The sequence below is a fragment of the Phacochoerus africanus genome, chromosome 16 (assembly GCF_016906955.1).
Source record: "Phacochoerus africanus isolate WHEZ1 chromosome 16, ROS_Pafr_v1, whole genome shotgun sequence".
Lineage (NCBI taxonomy): Eukaryota > Metazoa > Chordata > Mammalia > Artiodactyla > Suidae > Phacochoerus > Phacochoerus africanus.
This window is the reverse complement of record NC_062559.1, coordinates 48,274,652-48,297,389: the sequence shown is the minus strand read 5'-3', so window position 1 is coordinate 48,297,389 and position 22,738 is coordinate 48,274,652. Positions and strand designations below refer to the sequence as shown.

Here is a 22,738-nt window from a genome sequence, read left to right as displayed (position 1 = left end):
TGCCTAAAAATTATTGAAATAACAGTGGAAATACAGTTTCCTATTTGGGTGTGACTAAGATGTGTTTGTTCTTTGCTTCAGCAAGAGAAAGCAACTACTGTGGATTTGACTAAACACTTAGAAAGCACTCTAAAGACTCGTGTAGGTACCAGAATGAAAAATCTGGCAGCTAAGGTTGAAATGTTGAAAGAAATTCGGTAGGTAAAAAAGAAGTCAGTGAATTTTATCATATATATAGTTGTACAACCATCACCACAACCTAATGTTAGAATATTTCCACCCCAAGTCCACAGTCCACCCTTTCCCCAGAAGATGTGGTACATATATACAGTGGAATATTACTCAGCCAAAAAAGAATGAAATAATGCTATTTGCAGCAACATGGATGGACCTAGAAATTATCATACTAAGTGAAGTTAGAGACAGACATCATATGATATCACTTACATGTGGAATCTAAAAAAGATACAAAAGCATATTTTTAAGAAGGGTAGTTTAAAACAAATGCTGATTAGTTGGTGCATTGTTTACATTATACACCTGCCATTTTTGCTTTGAAACTTGATCTTTGTATTTTTATTACTTTAAAGAGGGAAACTAAAAATAGTTATTCTTGAGAAAAATTTTATAGTGTTTTGTCAGTGTTCTGTCTTCACTGTGTGGAGTGGTAGTGTCCAAAAGTCATCTGTGAAAATGAAATTAAAAAATCAGCACAACTCCTAAGTTGTAGTTTGATATGGGAAATTACTGTGTTCCATTTTTTTGCTTAGGGTTATTTTTAGGCCTATACTGAAAATATAGATTGCAGTGCTCTGAATTATTTAATTGGATTCTGTCTAAAGAAAGAAAAAGTAGTCTTCATAGAGTTAGAAGAAAAGTGATCTTCATGGAGTCAGAAGAAAAGAAAAAAGTGGTTAGTTCTAGTGCAGAGTTTATTCAGCATATCTTAGACTATATATTAATTTTATAGGGATTCTGCTTTATAGAGAAATGTTTTATTGTTGGTTAGGGATAATTTTTCACCCGTTTCTGAAATACGGAGAAAAATAGTTCTCAAAACAACCTACTTCTATTTTTGTGCTATACACGCAGGTAAAACAGTAATTCATTTTATCATGTACTTTGAAACTCTAAGAAGATGTTGGTCTTTTGTCCAGTGCGAAATGATAGTCTCCAGTGTAAATCCATCAGTTGGCATCTAATTTATAAGTCTTTATAAATAGTTTGAGTAATTTGCTCTCTCTAGAGCTTCAACAACTACTAATGCACAGCCAGAAATTCAAGTGACTACACTAGCAAAGATATGAGACAGACTTTGGATTAACACTCTCCAATATATTTTAATCCCTATCTGAGGAGATAAAGTGCTGTTAGATTGGTGGCAGTCTAGTTGAAAACTAGGAAAAAGAAAAGGATGAGCCTTATTGGCTTTGTCAGTTGGTCTCTCCAATTGCTTTGTTTTTTGGATTTTTTTTAAAACTGCAAATGCTTGTCTGCTTATTAAAATAGAAGGATTATCTGCCTGTCATCTTGGTAAGCAAGATTGGCTTAAGTATAAAATTTTTAAGGAAGTATTTATAAATCTAGCTTGATATCATTTAAATTTTTCAGACTTTTCAAGGTATCCTTAAACGTTTTTTTTTTTTTTTCTTTTTATGGCTGCATCTGTGGCATGTGGAAGTTTCTGGGGTTGAATTGGAGCTACATTCCTGTGCCACAGCCACGGTAACACTGGATCTGAGCCACATCTGTGAACTATGCTGCAGTTTGTGGCAATGTTAACACACTGAGCAAGGCCAGGGATCGAACCACATCCTCTCAGAGAAAACATCAGGTCCTTAACCTGCTGAGCCACAGTGGAAACTCCTTAATTAAAAGTTTTATGAAAGTTATGTATGATTTTATATAGTTTTGAAAAGAACCTTTTCATAGCAAGTGTTGTAAATAGTAACTTTAGACCATTACTATTTAAGTATAATTTTTTTCTCACATTACCTTTAAAATTTCTTAATCTTTTCCTTTTTGCTATTTTTAAAAAATAGACGTGTCAATATCAATATTCGTTTTGGAAATGACCTTTCAGATGCTATACAAGTGTTGGATGAAGACTGTTTTACTATACCAGCTTCTTTGAATGAACTGGAGATAATTTGGGCAGAATACAGTCTGGCTCAGGAGAAGATTCGAAGTTGTCAGGATGTGGTGAGTCAAGAATTTTTCTCTGTTATGATTTTTGTGTACTGACAAACTGGAGTAGATTACTGGATAAATATAGAGTCATAATTGTCCCTCAGATAAAGTTGTTGTTTTATTTCCCTTGTTGTACTTAATTTTTTTTTTTTTTTGGCTGCACTTGTGGCATGCAAAATTTCTGAGGCCAGGGACTGAACCCACACCATAGCAATGACCCAAACCACAATGACAATGCCTAGTCTTAAACCCATTGAGCCACCAGGGAACTCCCTGCTATTGTTATTTTCATTTATATATTTTGTACAGTTCCTTAGCTTGGTTGGCATGTATACTTTTGATAAAAGATTCTTTTCTTTCGCCTTCATCATTAGTTATATAATGGTCTAATTGAGCTTACAGAAAAGAGAATGTTCTGGAGTTCCTTGGTGGCCTAGCAGTTAAGGACTTAGCATTGTCACTGCTGTGGCTTGGGTTTGATCCCTGGCCTTGGAATATATGCAAGCCATCGGTGCAGCCAAAAAAAAAAATTAAAAAATTCAGGCTTTTAAGTGTATGTGCCAGACACTATTACAAGTAGTGGAGACACGAATTTATTTAAATTGTGGTCCTATCTTTTTGTCTTCTTTGGGCATGGAGTAGATATATAAATAGATTTAATATAGTTTGGGAAGTACTGTAATAGAAATAATGCATATGGTTCTTGGATATATTTCATACCTATTTCCAAAAATAGCCTCTTAGGGGAATTGGAGGTTTTATCCTGGTGGAGATTAACTGAATCTTGAAGGTAAATAGATGAAGGAATTAACAGTGGGATGGGAGCAGGAAGGAGGCAGTGTGTAATTAGTAATGGACACTTGTATCATTTTCTTAAGAAAAACAAATGTTTTTTTTTTTTTTTTTTTGGTTTTTAGGGCCGCACTTGTGGCATATGGAAGTTCCCAGGCTAGGGATCAAATCGGAGCTACAGTTGCCAGCCTACACCATAGCCACAGCAACACCAGATCCAGGCCACATTTGTGACCTACACCACAGCTCACAGCAATGCCAGATCCTTAACCCATCGAACCCGCGTCCTCATGGATACTAGTCAGATTCGTTTCCACTGCACCACAGTGGGAGCTCCACAAAAATTTTATTGTTGCAGAAATAATGGGAAAAATAAAGATTGGCAGAGGAGGACTGTTCAACTTAGATCTTATTTCTGATAAAGGGAGAGAAAGCTCTTTTGTCAGTTTGGTGATCTAAGGAGAGAGCTGTTTGTTCTAAATGTTGCTGTGTTTGGAGAATGTAATGTTAAATTTTACTGATTTTATATTTTTTTCATATAAGTCATTGTAGTAAAAGCACCTGATATATTAATGGTGGTTATTCCTTTTTTCCTTCCTCCAGAATGAAGGGAGTATTTTGGTAGCCGAAAGAAATGAAGTACAACAGAAGCTGTACATGGCAGTAGAAATTTTTATCCTGGAAGTTGATGAGTTACCTCTTAATAAACGCTTGAAAACACTGCAGGTTGGAATTTTAAAAGATACTAAATATACATTGAAGTGTTTATTAATTGAGAGGTGAAATTAGCATTTACTTTTATTCTTTTTTTTGTTTGTTTTTTGTTTTGTCTTTTTTGCCTTTTCTAGGGCCGCTCCTGCAGCATATGGAGGTTCCCAGGCTAGGGGTCTAATTGGAGCTGTGGCTGCTGGCATGCACCAACACCACAGCCACAGCAATGAGGGATCCAAGCTGCATTTGTGACCTACACCACAGCTCACGGCAACGCTGGATCTGTAACTCAGTGAGCGAGGCCAGGGATCAAACCCGCAACCTCATGGTTCCTAGTCGGATTCGTTAACCACTGTGCCACCATGGGAACTCCAGCATTTACTTTTAGACTTGAGATAGTATTGATAGCTGCATCTAGGCTTCTGTACTGTACTTACATAAACTCGTTTCCTCTTGCTTGTGCTGGTGCTTTTCTGCCCAATGCGAGGGACAGAGAGGGGCATGGGAAAAAGGTGCTCATTTCTCACAGATGTTTCCCACAGATTGAAGGCCTGTGGCATAGGCCTTCTCCCACTTGTAGTGACTGTATTCATTCAGTGCTAAGCACCAACCATCCACTTTCTCTCCAAGGGTTTCTCAGAGCTTTGTGATAAAAATTTCTGGGGGAGTTTCCTGGTGGCTCAGTGGGTTAAGGATCTGGTGTTGTCACTGCTGTGACTTAGGTCACTGTTGTGATGTGGGTTTGATCCTAGATCTGGGAACTTTCTCATGCCACAGGCATGGCCAAAAAAAAGTATTTACGGGATCTATTAAGTTTTCCTTTTGTTTCTGTAACATTTCTAGAGTTTGATTCCTAGAGACAGCCATCAAGCGCTCGTGCCTCTTCAAGTACTTTTTCCCCCCCTTTTTTTCTTTTTTGACTGTTCAACGGCATTTGGAGTTCCAGGGCCAGGGATCCGAGTCATAGCTGTGACAATGTTAACCCACTGTGCTTGGCCGGGGATCAAACCTGTGTCTCAGTGCTCCAGAGACACTGCCAGTTCCATTGCTTCACAGCGGAAACTCCTTCCAGTCCTTTCTAAAAATGCACTTAAAAAAGTGCACATATATGCTTAATATCTTCCTTTAATTGGAATTATTTGTATATTTTACTGCGTTTATTTTTATTTAGCAATAGCTCTTAGAAACTTCATGTCAGGACAAAATAGTAGTAATTCATACTTAAAAGTCAGAGAATGAGGATAATTTCTACTTAATTAAAAAACTTAAGAATATAAAACCTTCTATTTATATAACCTTATTTAATTCACTTAATGAACTCTTATTATTACAGTCCAAATAAATCACCTTCAAGGTAGTTTTATGCTTTTATGTCTAACTGTTTTAAGTTAGATTTATAAAATGCTCAAAGATAAGGATTCAATACATCTTTCTCTCTCAGATTCTACTGTGGTGCTTGAATCCTTAGTATAAAGTTAATAAATATCTCTCTGTAGGATTTGTCAGCCTCTCTAGAAGCAGTGTATGGACAAGCCAAAGAGGGGACAGACTCTGAAGAAATACTTAAGAAATTTTATGACTGGAAGTGTGATAAAAGAGAAGAAATCACCAGTGTTAGAAGTGAAACAGAGGTTTCTCTGCAGCGTCTCGTATCATGGTTCCAGAGCACCTTAAAGGTAGTAAGAGTTGTTGCCCGGTGGTGACATAGCATAAACCAAGGACTTTGTGTGTATCTATTTTAATTTTCCATGTGTGACTTACTTTTTTTTCGGAAAGAGAGAAGGAGAGAGAGAGATGAAGAGGGAATGAAATATGAGTGAGCATGTGAATGAGAATGCTGGGATGGAAGAGTGAGGAGTGTACATGCTTATATTCTCTGTTTAGGACATATGTGAAAACACTGTAATCAAGCTACAGGTGTAAGATAGTGTCGGTGAAGTTCACTGTAAGTGCAGGGTGTATTTTATTTATAGCTGTAGTGTAGAGATGGGCATATGCCTTAGAGGGTAGTAGTGCTTTCCTCCCCCCTTTCTTTGGTTCCTTTTTTAGCAAGACATACGTGTTTTCACATTAGTTGGCTAATAATCGTGTTTACAGTGATGCTTGGCAGTATTTAAATCTTTTAAGTTACCGTTTTCTCAAATATCTTAAAGATACATAAAATAAATGGGGCACATTAGTTTCAGCTGATATTAGATAGTAATTAGAAAAGATGTTTTCTGTATGTATTTTTTAGTTCTTGTTTATTATTGTGAAAACACCATGTAATTTTCCAAAAGGCCTGAAGACATGTGGTTTTGTATAATGTACCAGAACCCTAATTAAATTTTGGACTATTTTTGTTTGTTTGTTTGTTTTTGATTCTCTGTTCTTCTCTCTGCTTTACACCTTCCTGAGCAAGGGCAAGGACACTTACGTGTCATTTATCTCTCTGTGAATAATTTCCAAATACTCATTTCTCGCTTGTTTTGGAAAAAAACTTAATGTCTAGTTACTTCTAGAATTCTTTGTTTCTGGTACTTTCTTATAGATACATTAACATAACTAAATTATTTCTTTGTCTTCATTTGTTATTGATTGTAATTGTCTATTTAGGTTAAGTACCCGTTATCCTTTTCTTTCACCTCCATAGCTGTTTCCCAAATCTAGATCTCCATAATCACAGACCTGAACCTCTGAAATCAGGGTGACTGCTTATGACCTTTACATTCTGTATTATGATTGGGCCCCTGATTTCATTCTGTTTAACCCCTTAAACTAAGTATCTTAGTTTTCCTAATGAGATGGAAACTGTCGGGGCTTAATCTTTAAATCTTGAGATTGTTAAATTCTGGTGGGACATCGTTAAGTATCAGGTATAATCATACCCCTAGTATGAAGGCTGACATTGTCTGCCCACTGCTTGTCAGATTTAAACTTGCCACCTATGCAGTCAAGGTTCTTTACCAGTTTTTAGTCAGACTGCCTCTTGTACTATTTCCCCAAACCATCTTGCTCTTGTTCATGTTTTTTGTCTTACTTTTCCTCTGTGTTGTCCTCTCATCTCTTAGTAACCTAATTACCCTAACAAAAATCTGTGTGATGTGTGTATACCTTTTCTTTTCTGGTGCATGGGTTTTATTGGGGTCGTACTTTATCTTTCTTGTGTTTATTTTGCCTACATTGTCCAGTGCATAGGCTAATGCTTTGCTCCAGGACACAATACTAATCAAAATCGTTAAATGAGATACTTCATGTTTTTATTTTTGCAAACAAGGCCTTTGATCTCTCTGTGGAAGAATCACTGACTTCTGAAGACACAATTGGTAATATTGATGAACTCCTGGAGAACACTGAGTCAAGTGTCTGCAAAGAGCTAGAGATATCTCTCATTGTGAGTATTGCTCTCCTTTATTGCCTCCTTTGAAGAGAAATGGTTTGTCTTGCTAGTTGGAGAGTGTTGACTGGTCTTAGCTTTCCTTGTAAAGATCTGTTTGAAATAGTAACACTGTTAAGTTCTAATCCAAACATAATGTGAAGACTTATTCTTCCATATGCTGGTATTTTTTTTTCTTTTGTCTTTTTAGGGCCGCATCCGTGGCATATGGAGGTTCCCAGGCTAGGGGTCCAATCGGAGCTATAGCTGCTGGCCTACGCCAGAGCCACAGCAACTCGGGATCTGAGCCGAGTCTGTGACCTACACCACAGCTCACGGCAGTGCCAGATCCTTAACCCACTGAGCGAGGCCAGGGATCGAACCCACAACCTCATGGTTCCTTTTTGGATTCGTTTCCTCTGTGCCATGACGGGAACTCCGTATTTTCATTTTAATGTGGTATTTCACATTAAAAAAATAAAATCTAATGTTTAATTTTAGGAAAACTGTTAATCTGAGTGTATCAGCTTTCTATAGCATTTGATTTTTGAGTTCATCATACTCAGTGATTATAACATAATATACTTTAGTAGCGTTTGTGAAAGCTTAGACTTAGTCTGAGAGCGAGCTCTTGGAAGTGGATGCAGAAGATTGATTAGTATTTGTTCTCTATTGCTGTGTAAAGTTAAAAATTAGTGTAGCTCCTTGAAAGAGTGTTTTGTGATGTTAATATTGCTCTCTCAGACTCTTAACCAGTTTTTTAGGCTGCTTACTAAAGTCTCAATAGTTATGTTCTTTATTTTGCTTGATTTTCTTTACCTTTTATGGTTTTATAAAGATTGGCATTAAAAAATACATATGTATTACTTCATTTCCCATTGTCAGGTAATCCCTTCTTAGAGGGTTTTGTCAGGGTTGATTTTAGAAATGATCGTTAATAATTTCTAAAAATAAAGTCTTGAAATTCTCTGTATTGTTTAGTTCTTATGTTTAGCGTAGTAGTCTCCCTGATTTCCTTTAGCTGTCTCCTTCAGACAGCTTTAAGAATACTAGTGTTGTGGGAATAAAATGTCCCATGCATTTCTTTGACATCAGTTTCTCTTCTCTTAGAAAAGGATTTATGTTTAAGAAATATTCTGAAATAGGTATAGAAATTGATTAAAGGCATCATTTAGACGTTTATCTGTTGCTACTGCAGATTTTACCTATTTTGTACTCCTTTGTATATAATTCTTTGTGTCTGGTTTCATTTAGGAGCAAGGTGATGCAGACAAGGAGATCATTTTCAATACGTATAGCCAGGTACTACAAAGGATCCATTCAGAGGAAAGGCTTATTGCCACAGTACAATCCAAGTACAAGGACAGTGTTGAGGTTGGATTATGCTTTATTTTGTTGGTTTTATAGATTGATGCTTTGAAAATTTTAATACTTAAACTTTTCTCAAATAGTTTAATTCCCAGTGTATAGGTAAATTATTTACTATTACTAGAAAGAAACCGCTGCAATCATTGTTAGCTGGTATATAATTCACCTTGTAGTGGAAATGGCAGTTTCATTGATATATTGAGACTTTTTAATTGTCTTAAATCTTTGATTTTCTTATGTCCTTTAAAACATAAATTTTATTTTCTTTTTGCCTATGCAAGTTTATAGTAGAGAACTTACTATATGCAGAAAAATAAGAAAAAGTAATAAACCGATGACTGTAATCCCCTTAATTTAAGATTTAATCACTGCTGGTTTCAGAGTACGTCCTTTTTGAATGGCAGCTTAGGTGTGTGTGTGAGTCTTATGTGCAATGCATGATTTCGTAAGCCATTCTGAAAATGTTTTCTTCATTTAATGGTGTTCTGTAAACGTTTTCTCATATGATGAATAATTCCTGTGTTCTGTCATTTTGAGTGAGCAACACATCAACTCTTGCATAGATGTACAACATTATTTAAACCTACCTTTTATCTGTGTTAGATGGTAAGGTTATTTCTAATTTTTTTTCACCATACATAACACTGTATGTAATTTTGATACATAATTTTGGGTGTAGTTCCTCAAATAGAGTCTTTAAAATTGTTAATCACTAAATAAAAAAATGGACATTCTTAAAATTTGATGCATATAGTCAGACTGGTTTTGGGGAAGGTAATTTCAGTTTACATCCTCGCTGTTCCAATTTGCATTCTCTCCAGTTGGCAAAGTGTCTTGCTGTATGTCTCAGCTTGAAATAAGTTTTGTTTTTCTCCTTTGATTGCTGGAGCCGTATCTTAATTTTTTCTGCCTTTTTGAGGGCCCCACCTGTGGCATATGGAGGTTGCCAGGCTAGGGGTCCATTTGGAGCTGTAGCTGCTGGCCTCCACCACAGCCATAGTGATACGGGATCCTTAACCCACTGAGCGAGACCAGGGATCGAACCCATGTCCTCATGGATATTAGTAGGATTCTTTAACCGCTGAGCCATGATGGGAACTCCATGGAGCAATACTCTTCTAAAAAGGTACGTGGATAATTAAGAAATCAGTGGATAGAATTGTTTTGTTGAAAATGGTGAAATTTCTTATTTCAGTCTGAACTTAGTAAAAATGAGTTGAATCTTAATAGAGAAATAATAAGAGGTCAGAAAGTGACTGATCTCAATACATGTTGTTGTCTGTGTTTGAAAATATAACAGTTCTTTCTCTCACTTAGTTTAAGAAGCAGGTTATTGAATGTTTAAATGAGAGCCCCAACGTGGATCACTTGCTGTCCATTAAAAAGACACTGAAAAACTTGAAGGCTCGACTGAGATGGAAATTAGTTGAAAAGAATAATTTGGAAGAAGTAAGGAAAACAGTTGGTTCTTAACTGACCTCTAAGTTACCTCATTTTGTGTGGGCTCTGCTTCATAAAAGTAATGCGTAAATATGCTTTTTAAAATTATTCACATTTTGTTTTATATATTTTATCTTTTTCCCTCTGTGTAAATAAAATTATTACATTGGTAGTGTAAACATTTTCCCATGTCATTAAATGTTTTAAAAACATTGTACATGGTTGCCTTGTTTAAAAGTCATGTAAACATTTTAGAATAATTTACAGAACTCTTTTGTAAATGTCTATAATAATACACGCCTACTCCATGCTGCAGAATGGTGACTTACTCCCCCAAAGGTAGAGTTTTGTCATAAAGTTACTTCACAGATCATGATGTCTTTTGTTAACTCTCTTAGTGGCTGGACTTAGTATTTCTTGCAAATATTTCAAGTTGTTTTCATGTTATAACTGAACTGGAAGGATCGGGACACTTTATTTATTTATTGATTGATTGATTGATTGATTGTCTTTTTGCCATTTCTTGGGCCGCTCCATCGGCATATGGAGGTTCCCAGGCTAGGGGTCGAATTGGAGCTGTAGCCACCGGCCTACGCCAGAGCCACAGCAACGCAGGATCCGAGTCTGACCTACACAACAGCTCACGGCAACGCCGGATCCTTAACCCACTGAACAAGGGCAGGGACCGAAACTGCAACCTCATGATTCCTAGTCGGATTCGTTAACCACTGCGCCACGACGGGAACTCCCAGGACACTTTTTTTCTAAAAGTTTTATTGAAGTATAGTTGATTCACAAGGTTGTGATAGTTTCTGCTATATAGCAAAGCGATTCAGTTATATATGTACACACAACCATTCTCTTTCAGATTCTTTTCCCACATAGATTTTCACAGAATATTGGGTAGAGTTCCTTGTGTTATACAGCAGGTCCTTCTTGTTGGCCAGTCATTCCATATACCTCAGTGTGCGTATGCCAATTCTAAACCCCTAGTTCACACCCTCTCCATCCCACCTGTCCCCTTTGGTAACCATAAGTTTTTCAAAGTCTATGAGTTTGTTTCTGTTCAGCTAGCAATTTCATTTGTACTTTTTTTAAGATTCTGTATATAAGTGATATCATAAAATGTTTGCCTCTCACTGTGTGACTAACCTCACTTAGTATGATAATTTCTAGGTCCATTCATGTTACTGCAAATGGCATTATTTCATTCTTTTTTATGGCTGAGTAATATTCCATTGTATGTTTGTACCACAACTTCTTTATCCATTCTTTTGTTGATGGACATTTAGGTTGCCTCTATGTCTTGGCTATTGTAAATAATACTGCCCAATATGCATTGGGGTACATGTATCTTTTCGAATCATGGTTTTCTCCTGATAGATGCCCAGGAGTGGGATTGCTGGATCATATGGTAATTCTGTTTCTAGTTTTTGAGGAAGCTCTGTACTGTTTTACATAGTGATTGCACCCATTTGCATTCCTACCAACAGGGTAAGAGGGTTGTCTTTTCTTCAAACCCTCTCCAGCATTTATTTTTTATAGACTTTTTGATGATGGATATTGTGGCTGGTGTAAGGTGGTACCTCATAGGAGTTTTAACTTGCATTTCTCAGAATTAGGACATTTTAAACTGGGCTAACCTCCTTTAGGCTTGAAGCTTTGTGAATAAACTGGCACTCTTTGGTCCCTTGAGGATTTGATTTAAATTTCAAAGGGATTTACATTATATCTTAATCCAATTTGAATTCACTTTCTTCCTCTTTGGAGCATTTAATTATGGATTGGAACTAATTTAGTAGTTTAAGATTTTTCTAGTTTTATCCTACTCTGGGCTCTGGGGAATAGGGTCTTTTTAGTTTTTTTTTTAAACTTTGGTAGAAATTTATCCAGCTTTGAATACGTGTACCTTTTAAGGTGATGTATTTATCATCATTAGAGTTTTATGGAGTCTTTGTGAGTCCTACATTGTTTTTCCTCTAGTGGATATGCCACATGTCTATACTGATTTTTTTAAAAATCAAATCTTATGTAGAAAAAAATTCCAGGGACTTTAATTGTATTCTGGTTTCTATTCTTGACATTTACTCTATGGTGGCAGTTGGTCATCTTAGAGAAAATCTGCAGCAAATTAAGAGATAAGAAAAATATGTGTAATTGATTTTTTTTTTGTGTGTGTGTGTCTTTTTGCCTTTTCTAGGGCCGCTCCCATGGCATATGGAGGTTCCCAGGCTAGGGGTCTAACCGGAGCTGTAGCTACCGGCCTACACCAGAGCCACAGCAATGCTGGATCGGAGCTGCATCTGCAACCTACACCACAGCTCACGGGCAATGCCAGATCCTTGACCCACTGAGCAAGGGCAACCTCATGGTTCCTAGTGGGATTCGTTAACTGTTGCGCCACGACGGGAACTCCTGTGTAATTGATTTTATAATGATCTTTTTATAATTCCTTTTTGTAGGTTTTGGAAAATTCAGTGCTAGAATTATCTAATAAATATTAATTTTTGATAGGTGTTATGAGGGTCTGTTATATTTAGGTATAGAAGGATACATGGAAATTAGAGTGATTTGCTGCTGGGGTCACGTTAATTCTTACTAGAAAGACTTGTTTTCAATCTAATAAGCCTATAAGGTCACTTTTTTTCTTTCTCATTTAAGTCTGATGACCATGATGGATCTGAGATTGAGATAATAAAGCAAGAAATAACTCAATTGCGGAATAGTGTCTTTCAGGAAATTTATCATGAGCAGGAGGAATATGTAAGTATTTGATTCTCTGAAATTTTGAATTAGTTTTTACTTTAGAAGTTGAATACAAATATTCATTTTTATGAATTGGACTGTAATCACAAAGCTGAAGATTATGTTGGTATAGTTATGTTGGCATAGTAATGTTTACATGAATTTAGAAATTAATTTCTGATGATAAAATAATTCATAAAAATTATACCAAGTGTGAAAATTACAGAAAGTTACAAGGAAGAAAAAACATCATCTGTAACTTTGCCACTCAGTAGTAAGTAGTATAATCATGTTTAACTTTTGATTAACTTCCTTTTAGTTTTCTTTCTGCTTGTTTTTTCAGGAATTGATGTTATAGTACAAACACTTTTGCATACTGCTTGTTTTATATTTAACATAAAGCCTAAATATTTTTTAAATTAAAATCTCTATGAACATCATTTTAAGCATAAAACTTCAATGAAAATGTTAATAGGGTACCATAATTTAGTTGAAGAATATAACAAAATTACTTGGTTTTAGGGGGAAGTTCTACCCCTAATTTTTGTGACTTTGGGAGAGTCAGTTACATATTTTATATTTAAAATGGAAAGAATATTGTATTTTATGTTTCAGGGATGTTATGGGAAAGAAGTGAGGTGAGAAACAGTGCTCTGAAAAAAAATACCATGATAATAGTAGGCACTGTGAGTGATATGCATTATTTAGCAAACTTCTCTGTGTGCTTCATTATTCACTTTCTGAACCTTGAATAAAATAGCTATCTTCAGGACCTTGAACAGTATCTAGAAGTTTTATTGAATAAACGTGATAAATGATTTTTCTAACTATTCTCAATTTTTACATTGTTTCAAAGTAGCTTTCGTAGAGCTACATGTTCATTTTTTCTTTCAAGGCTTTTATGGTTTTTTTCCTTCTGAAATGAAATAGCCAATATTTTAAAATGCTACTGTGTTCTTGATATTTTGAGAAATAGTGACAGTTCTATTACTCAAATCTGTTTTTCATCAAACTTTTTCATTTTAACTTGGAAGTGAATATGTGTTTTTGTCTTTTTTTTTCTTTGTCTTTTGAGGGCCACACCCACAGCATATGGATGTTCCCATACTATGGGTTGAATTGGAGCTACAGCTGCCAACCTACGCCACAGACGTAGGATCAAAGCCGAGTTTGCGACCTACACCACAGCTCACAGCAATGCTGAATCCTTAACCCACTGAGCAAGGCGAGGGATTGAACCGCAACCTCATGGTTCCTAGTTGTAGTTGTTTCCACTGAGCCACGACGGGAACTTGGGAAGTGATTATGGACTTTGACCTTAGGCAAGATTTTATGCCTGTATATGTATAATAAGCTTAAAATTGGTAATTAAGTTTCTCTTCTGTTAGTAAGATGATAATTTAGATCCAAGATGACTCTTGGTTTTCATTTGATGTTTCTTGTAATAGAAGGCAAAATCAGTAAATATATATTTTATGAGGTTATAGATCTTATTAGATTATGTATCTTATTAGATATATAATAAGGGAGATACCAACGTATCATAATTGAATACACAATGATCTATAATAAATGATTTTTTAAATTTAGGAGAAGCTGACTAGCTTGGTAAAGAAATGGTTCCCTGAGCTTCCTCTGCTTCATCCTGAAATAGGATTACTCAAGTACATGGTAAGCTTTGTTTCCCCTTGGAATTACTGTTCTACAGAGAGCAGGATTGATGCTGTCCAGTCTGTCTAGTAGTATGTAATTAATTGTGTCGCTTGTTTAAAAGTGCTGGGATTGTTGGAATTCTTCAACTTGTAACAAAAACTTGTGTCTAGAACTCTGGTGGTCTTCTTACGATGAGCTTGGAAAGGGATCTTCTTGATACTGAGCCCATGAAGGAACTTAGCAGCAAGCGTCCTTTGGTATGTTCTGAGGTTGACGGGCAGATAATTCTTTTAAAGGTAAGTTTAAGTTCTTTGGACTAGTGGCAGAAGTATAAAGTGGAGTGGTAGTGTTATTTTTCAGGAAAGTAAAGACCCACTGCTTATTTTATAAATTAAATGAATTGACGGGTATGGTGACTGTGCTTCTAGTTTTGTTGCCAGAACTAATTTTGAATTGAAAGTTTCCCTCATTTCCCTAAATAATGTATGTTTTTAGTAGGATATACTTGCTTTCCCTTTTTTTGAGTGAACTTACTACGTTCCAGCCAAGAGCCTTTTAAAGTTTGTTTTTCTTGTATTTCTCTTTGAAATCTCAACTGTTTTCCCAACACAGTCTTCCCTGCTTTGATTTCTTCTCTTCGTTGACCAGGGGAACTGTTAGTCATAACAGGATAATTAATTCGGCCTTAGTGGGTACGTACTGTAGAGTGTATATTAAGTTTCAGGTAGAATAGTTCTTCCCTTTGTAAATTACATCATTTAAAGCAGATAGAAAAAGTATTTATATAATTGAAGATAAATGTAAGTATAATTTAAGTGAGATTTTTAATTTTGGATTTGCCAATTCTTTTTTTTTTTTTTTTGGTTATAAGGGCTATTCTGTGGATGTTGATACAGAAGCCAGGGTGATTCAGAGAGCAGCAGCCTATCACAGAGCTTGGAAAGAAGCTAAAGAACAGTCTGGGTTGCTACCATTGATATTCCTATTTTTATGTAAGGTAAAGTTTTTAAGCTAATCTACTTGCAGAAAACATTTTATTTAAAATATATTCTAGCACCAAGCTTTAGAGAAGTAAATCATTTATTTATTTGTTTATTGAAGTGTATAATTGATTTACAATATTGTGTTAGTTTCAGGTGTACAGCCTAGTGATTGAGTATTTTTGTAGGTTATATTCCATTATAAAATAATGGGTATAATTACCTGTCTATACAGTAAATCCTTATTGCTTATCTATTTATATATAACAATTTGTATCTGTCAATTCATGCCCCTGATTTGTCCCTTCCACTTTTCCTCTCCCCTTTGGTAACCACATATTTGTTTTCTATGTCTGTGAGTCTGTTTCTGTTTTGAATGTAAGTTCATTTGTATTACTTTTTTAGACTTCATGTGTAAGTGATATCATATAATATTTTCCTTTTTCTTACTTATCTCACTAAGTATTATGTTCTTTAGGTCCATCCGTGTTGTTGCAAATGACAGTATTTCTTGTTTTTTTTTTTTTTTTTTGTCTTTTTGCTTTTTCTAGGGCCGCTCCCACAGCGTATGGAGGTTCCCAGGCTAGGGGTCTAATTGGAGCTGTAGCAGCCACCCTACACCACGGCCATAGCAACGCGGGATCTGAGCCATGTCTTTGACCTACACCACAGCTCATGGCAACGCTGGATCCTTAACCCACTGAGCAAGGCCAGGGATTGTACCTGCGTCTTTATGGATACTAGTTAGATTGGTTTCCACTGAGCCATGAGAGGAACTCCTATTTCACTTTTTTTAAATGACTGTTATCCCATTGTGTGTTTATGTATACATGTGTACACACACACACCCCCCCACACCCAACATTTTCTTTATCTAGTCATCTGTTGATAGGCATAGGTCGCGTCCAAGTCTTGGCTATTATAAATGGTGCTGTTAGAAACATTAGGGTGCATATGTCTTTTAGAGTAAGGTTTTTTTTTTTGTTTGTTTTTGTTTTTTCTGGTTGTATATCCAGGAGTGGAATTTCTGGATCATGTGGTAGTTCTATGATTAGTTTTTATGGACCCTCCAAAGTATTCTTCATAGTGGTTGCACCAATTTACATTTCTGCCAACACTGAAGGGGGGTTCCTTTTCCTCTGTGTCTTCTCCAAAATTTGTTATTTGTGGATTTCTTGATGATAGCTGTTCTAACAGGTGTTAGGTGATATCTCATTGTGGTTTTGATTTGCATTTTTATGATAATTAGTGATGTTGAACATCTTTCTATGTGTTTTTGACTATTTGTCTCCTTGAGAAATACATCTATTCATGTCTTTGGCCCATTTTTTGATTTTTTTTTTATACTGAGTTGTATGAGCTATTTGTATATTTTCGATATCAGCTCCGTGTTAGTCACTTTATTTACTAATATTTACTAATACCTTCTCCCATTCTGTAGGATGTATTTTCATTTTGCGGGTGGTTTCCTTTGTTGTGCAAAAGCTTTTAATTAGACAGTCTTTTCAATAAGTGGTGCTGGGAAAGCTGGACTGCAACATGTAGAACATTGCCTCACACCACGTACAAAAATAAATGCAAAAGAGTTTAAAGATCTAAATGTAAAACATGAAACCGTAAAACTGGGAGAGAAGATAGATGAAACACTCTTTGACATAAATTTTAGCAACATTTCCTTGTATCAGTCTCCCAAGGCAAAAGAAATAAAAGCAAAAATAAACAAATGGGACCTAACTAAATTTAAAAGCTTTTGCACAGAAGAGAAGTAATTCATTCCAGAAATGTTATTTTGTACAATCATTGTATCCTAAAAATAAATTGAATTTTTCACCTTGAGTCTCATTCTCTGTTTCGCTTCTCAGTCTGATCCTATGGCTTATCTGATGGTCCCATACTACCCTAGAGCAAATCTGAGGGCTATTCAATCCAGCATGCCTTTAACTTCAGAAGTAAGTAAAAAACTTACTTTGCATGGGTGTATTAAATTAGAAAATAACAATTTCGATTCAAGTTATTCTAGTTAATTGTCAGATCAGCCCTGTGATATGATGTGAGTTATCCCCTTATATAAAGGTTAGAAAAATGAGGCTCATAGAGATTAAAGCGACTTGCATAGGGTTCTTCCAGAGGAGAAATTAGGTCCTTTTGGCACCAAATCCTATGCTTATGACTACTAAGCATGCTATATGTAAACTGTATAGTATAGGACGTAGAATTATAAGTACTTAAGTGATGGCTTTAATTTCTATTGTAAATATGAATTAGTAATAATAAAGGATGCACTGATTCTTTCTACCCAGTAGCACTGTTTGAGTCTCTTCTTCTTTTCTCAATGCGTTATGGTCATTACTTGTAATCAAGTCTTCTTAGAGACTGTATTCGCTAACTCATATATGTGTATGATGTCACTAGTTAAATAATCAGGGCTTCTGGCCTTAAAAGGCTCACTTGGAGGAAGCTTTTGTCGCTTCTGGAGGAGTCTTAATTCCAGAAAAGCTTCCGTCATAACACATCTCGACTTGCTGACTTCTTTTGCGTGTGCTTGTCTGTAGGAGGCTTTAAAGGTGATGAAAGGTGTCGCGCAGGGTCTGCATACCTTGCACAAGGCTGACATCATTCACGGAGCACTTCATCAGAACAACGTTTTTGCTTTAAACCGTCAGCAAGGAATTGTTGGAGATTTTGACTTCACCAAATCTGTGGTAAAATACAGTGGTTTTATGAATAAGTTCTAGGCTTAATTTAATGTTATTAGGCAGTAGTTCAGCACTTTTACTTCATATGGTAATTTATTATAAGATCTGTGCCTTCAGTTACGGCATGTCATTTAGTATAAGATGTTGTGTATTATCAGCTAGGTACTAGAACAAGAATATCTTTCTTTCTTTTTTTTTTGTCTTTTTGCCATTTCTTGGGCTTTTCCCGCGGCATATGGAGGTTCCCAGGCTAGGGGTCGAATCGGAGCTGTAGCCACCGGCCTACGCCAGAGCCACAGCAACGCGGGATCCGAGCCGCGTCTGCAACCCACACCACAGCTCACGGCAACGCCGGATCGTTAACCCACTGAGCAAGGGCAGGGACCGAACCCGCAACCTCATGGTTCCTGGTCGGATTTGTTAACCACTGCGCCACGACGGGAACCCCTAGAACAAGAGTTTCTAATATTGTGTATTATATTTTTCAACCATAAGTTTTAGGAGCAGTCTGAAATTATAGTCAATGGCATTGACAACCTTGGCATTAATTAATTATTTTATCATCAGGAAACATTTAATTTCTGGGAACTACACAGGGAAAACTAGGTGGCCATCTCCTGTCTCCCTGTCTGTTGGTGCCCTCCCCCTCAATAGAGTAAATTCAGATATACATGCTTTATTCTTTTTTGATTAATGGGCATTTTTAGGAACTAGGGAACCTTGGATTTTTCCATTTAGTTCAAGTGCTGGTTCAACATCACTGGCTGTTCATTTGATACCACATTATCTCAGAAGAGGCAGTTTGTAGGGATAACAGTCATCAGACAGTTAAAGAGCATGTTGTGGTTTTTTTCCTTTTTGATAGAATGGGGATTTTCAAAATATGCGCAATCATGAGGGAGCAATTCTCTTTATTGAAATAATAGCTTGGTTGGAGTTCCTTGGTGGTCTAGCAGTTAAGGACTTGATGTTGCTGCTGTAGCTTGGGTTTGATCTCTGGCCCAGGAGCTTCTGCATGCTATGGGTATGGCCAAAAAAGAAAAGAATACTTTTATTGAGGTGTAATTCACATATCATAATATGTAAAATTCAGTACTAGTTTTTATTTTTATTTTTATTATTTTTTAATTTATTTTGTCTTTTTTGCTATTTCTTGGGCCGCTCCCGCGGCATATGGAGGTTTCCAGGCTAGGGGTCCAATCGGAGCTGTAGCCACCGGCCTACGCCAGAGCCACAGCAACGCGGGATCCGAGCCGCGTCTGCAACCTACACCACAGCTCACAGCAACGCCGGATCATTAACTCACTGAGCAAGGGCAGGGATCGAACCCTTGACCTCATGGTTCCTAGTCGGATTCGTTAACCACTGCGCCACGACAGGAACTCCTAGTTTTTATTTTTTAATTAAAATTTTTTTTTTTTCTTTTTAGGGCTGGAGGTGTGGCATATGGAAGTTCCCAGGCTAGAGGTTGAATTGAAGCTGCAGCTGCCGGCCTGCACCACAGTCATGGCAATGAGGGATCCTAGCCTCGTCTGCAACTTACACCACAACTCACAGCAACGCTGGATCCTTAACTCACTGAGTGAGACCAAGGATCGAACCTGTGTCTTCATGTATACTAGTTGGGTTCGTTACCACTGAGCCATGATGGAGACTGCCTAGTTTTTCACATAGTCAAAGAGTTCTACATCAACCACTGCTAATTCCAGAACATTTTTATCACCCTCAGAAAGAAACCCATACTCATTTGCAGTCACCCCACCCCCGCCCCCATCTTCCTCTGCTTAGTCTCTTGGAAACCACTAATCTGCTTTCTGTCTCTATGGAGTTGCCTATTCTGGACATTTCCTGTAAAGGGAATCATACAGTGTGTCGTCTTTTGTGACTGGCTTATTTCATTTTGCACAGTGTTTTCGAGGTTCATCCATGTTGTGGCATGTGTGTGAAATTCATTCCTTTTTTAAAATGCCCAGGTAATGTTTCAGTATATGGATATAGCATATTTTGTTTTTACATTCATCAGTTTGTGGGCATTTGAGTGTCCACTTTTTGATTATTATGAATACCATTGCTATGAACATCAGGATACAGATTTCTTGGGTGTGGACTTGGGTTATATGGTAACTCTGCTTCACATATCGAGGAAACGCACTGATCCCCAGAGTGGCTGTGCTGCTTTGCATTTTCATCAGCGAAGTCTGAGGATTCCGGTTTCTCTGCCAGTACGTTCATGTCTGAGGAGCTCCCTCTGGCTGTGTTGGTCATGCCACCTGGCTGTGCGTGGTTTCAGTGCTTTTCATGTGGTGCTTACAAGGAGGGGAACACGAAAATGGGAAACTCTGATGAAATGCTGGATTATAGAGGACTTAGGCGAAGTGTATTTGCCAAAGTATTTCATGCTAATTTATTTGAAAATTAGGATAACATCGTAAGAAAAGTAACTGAATTGTGAGTTTTAAAAAATTCTCAATTCTTAGGTAGGGATCCTGGTTAGTTCACCTGTTGAACATCCCATTTGTATAACTAAGGGTACCATGACGACCCCAAGATATTCTTCCTCCTCGATTTTCAGCTGTTGCTATTTTCTCTAAACATTTTATTTATTTATTTATTTATTATTTTGGGGCTATGGAATTTCCCAGGCCAGGGATTGAATTCAAGCCATAGCTCTGACCTGCAGCAACCCAAGCTGCTGCTGCAGTTGGATTCTTAACCCACTATGCCACAGTGGGAACTCCAATTTTTAATCTTGATTTAAAATTATTTACTGATTAAACTGCCTTTCACTCTGCATCTCACCATATTCTCAGATTGAAGAATTAACCAGGAAGAGTAATTTGCAAGTAGTATAATTAAGGGCATTGGTTTTCAGACTTTACAGTGCATGTGACTCTCCTGAGAATCTTGTTAAAACGCACTTTTTAGAAATTGAGGTAAAATTAGTATGTGACATTGTATCTGTCAGGTGTACATAAAATGCAGATTGTTACTCAGCATTTCTGGCCTGGAGATACTGTATTTCTAACAAGCTCCCAAGTGATACTATAGCTGCTGGTCTTTGGACCACACTTTGAGAAGCGAGGATAATGATGGGAAGAGAAGATAATTAACACTTGGCGATATGAGCTAAGTATTGTGCTAATTACCTCTACCTTTATGATAACTCTGTCAAGTAGTAACAAATTAATTGATTCGGCTCAAAGACATTAAAGCCCAAGGTTGTAGAGCAAATAAATGGCAGAGGGGGAATTGCAGTGATGTTCCTTTGAGGGAGTGGAAGTGGTGTACTTTGAAAAGGGTCAGTAAAAAAGAAAAAGTACTCTGTAAACTTGTGGTTTTTAAAGGTTATTTAGAATTTTCAGAATTAGAAAACAGCACTGGCTCTTGCCCTTATGAAAATGTATTTCTTAAATAAGAAATACCAAATTCTTAAGTAATCAGTGGTTCTTAATTTTTAATCTGTTGGCGTCTACAATGTGAAATGTAACCGTAGTCTCACTATTCATTTCATGAGACTGATTTTAAAAGCAGTTTGTAATACTGGAAATTAGGTAAAAATATTTGAAAGCAAGAGAGAATAAAATATTTCAAGTGAATATTTTTTTGGTGTTGATTAAATGCAGATTACTTTACAGAAAGTTGCCCTCAACTGTGTTGCCTCTAAAATATTTAACCTGCTGTTTTGTAGAATCAGCGAGCCTCAGTCAGCATGATGGTTGGTGATTTGAGTTTGCTGTCACCTGAACTGAAGATGGGAAAGCCTGCTTCTCCAAGTTCTGACTTGTATGCTTATGGCTGCCTTTTACTGTGGGTAAGTTATTTTTTTATTGGAACAGATCAGTTATTTATTTATATATACTTCGGTATAGAAAATGATGATTTGTAGTGGTTTTCTTCAGTATATTACTCTGGATAAAAAGCAGTGGTAGATTTTTAGTAGAAAAAAATTTTTTCCCACTTTTTTTTTTTTTTTTGTATTTTTAGGGTCGCAACTGCAGCATAGGAAGTTCCCAGGCTAGGGGTGGCTTACACCACAGCCACAGCAACGCCAGATCCAAGCTGTGTCTGTGACCTACACCACAGCTCACGGTGAGGCTGGATCTTTAACCCACTGAGCGAGGCCAGGGATCCGATCTGTGTCCTCATGGATACTTGTCGGGTTCTTTCTGCTAAGCCATGACAGGAATTCCTTTCCCACCCATTTTAAAGTTTATCATAAACTGTTGCTATTCAGTCGATCTTGGAACAGCATGGATTTGAACTGTGTAGGACCACTTAAACATGGTTTCTTTTTCAGTAGTGAATGCTATAGTACTATACCACCTGTGGTTATGCAGGCACAGGGGAACTGTGGATACAGAGAACTGCCTGTAAATTGTATGTGGATTTTGGACTGGGCCAAGCATTAGCACCCCTAACCTCCATGTGGTTCCAGGGTCAGCTGTACTTCCTATCACCTATTGTGTACTTTCTAAAGATTGGCTTGATGTATATTTTAGGTATCGTGATGCTGTTGTCTTGGTTTTATCAAGGCAAGATTAGCAGTGAAGATGATTTTGTCCTGTATTAATCTGGAGCAATTCATGCATATATGGAAAATAGATATTAATGAATGAGCCTTGAGTAAATGTTTCTGCTTTCACAGTAAACTGAATAGCTATTCTTATTCATGGTTTAAATGCATTCTTCCTATGACTTATGAGGGATTATGTATCAACAAGGAAAGGATGTCTATTCTTACTTCTTCTGCTTAACATTGTATTTGAGGGTCTAGCCCGTGGGTCAGCACAATTTTGTATAAAAAGGCC

The 22,738-nt window shown here is 36.8% G+C and overlaps 1 protein-coding gene across 1 annotated transcript in view; it reads left to right on the top strand.

Moving 5' to 3' along the window:
- Positions 1-2,048: 2,048 nt before the first annotated feature.
- STK31 (serine/threonine kinase 31) overlaps positions 2,049-22,738 on the top strand; it is a 38,398-nt gene continuing 17,708 nt past the window's right edge. Inside the window, exons 1-13 of the mRNA XM_047763342.1 lie at positions 2,049-2,202; positions 3,586-3,708; positions 5,190-5,369; positions 6,950-7,066; positions 8,303-8,422; positions 9,734-9,865; positions 12,518-12,619; positions 14,192-14,272; positions 14,425-14,550; positions 15,126-15,251; positions 17,097-17,183; positions 17,787-17,936; positions 21,619-21,741. Of these exons, the coding sequence (XP_047619298.1) occupies positions 3,640-3,708; positions 5,190-5,369; positions 6,950-7,066; positions 8,303-8,422; positions 9,734-9,865; positions 12,518-12,619; positions 14,192-14,272; positions 14,425-14,550; positions 15,126-15,251; positions 17,097-17,183; positions 17,787-17,936; positions 21,619-21,741 (1,413 nt within the window). The 5' untranslated portion in view covers positions 2,049-2,202; positions 3,586-3,639. The remainder of the gene's footprint in view (positions 2,203-3,585; positions 3,709-5,189; positions 5,370-6,949; positions 7,067-8,302; positions 8,423-9,733; positions 9,866-12,517; positions 12,620-14,191; positions 14,273-14,424; positions 14,551-15,125; positions 15,252-17,096; positions 17,184-17,786; positions 17,937-21,618; positions 21,742-22,738) is intronic.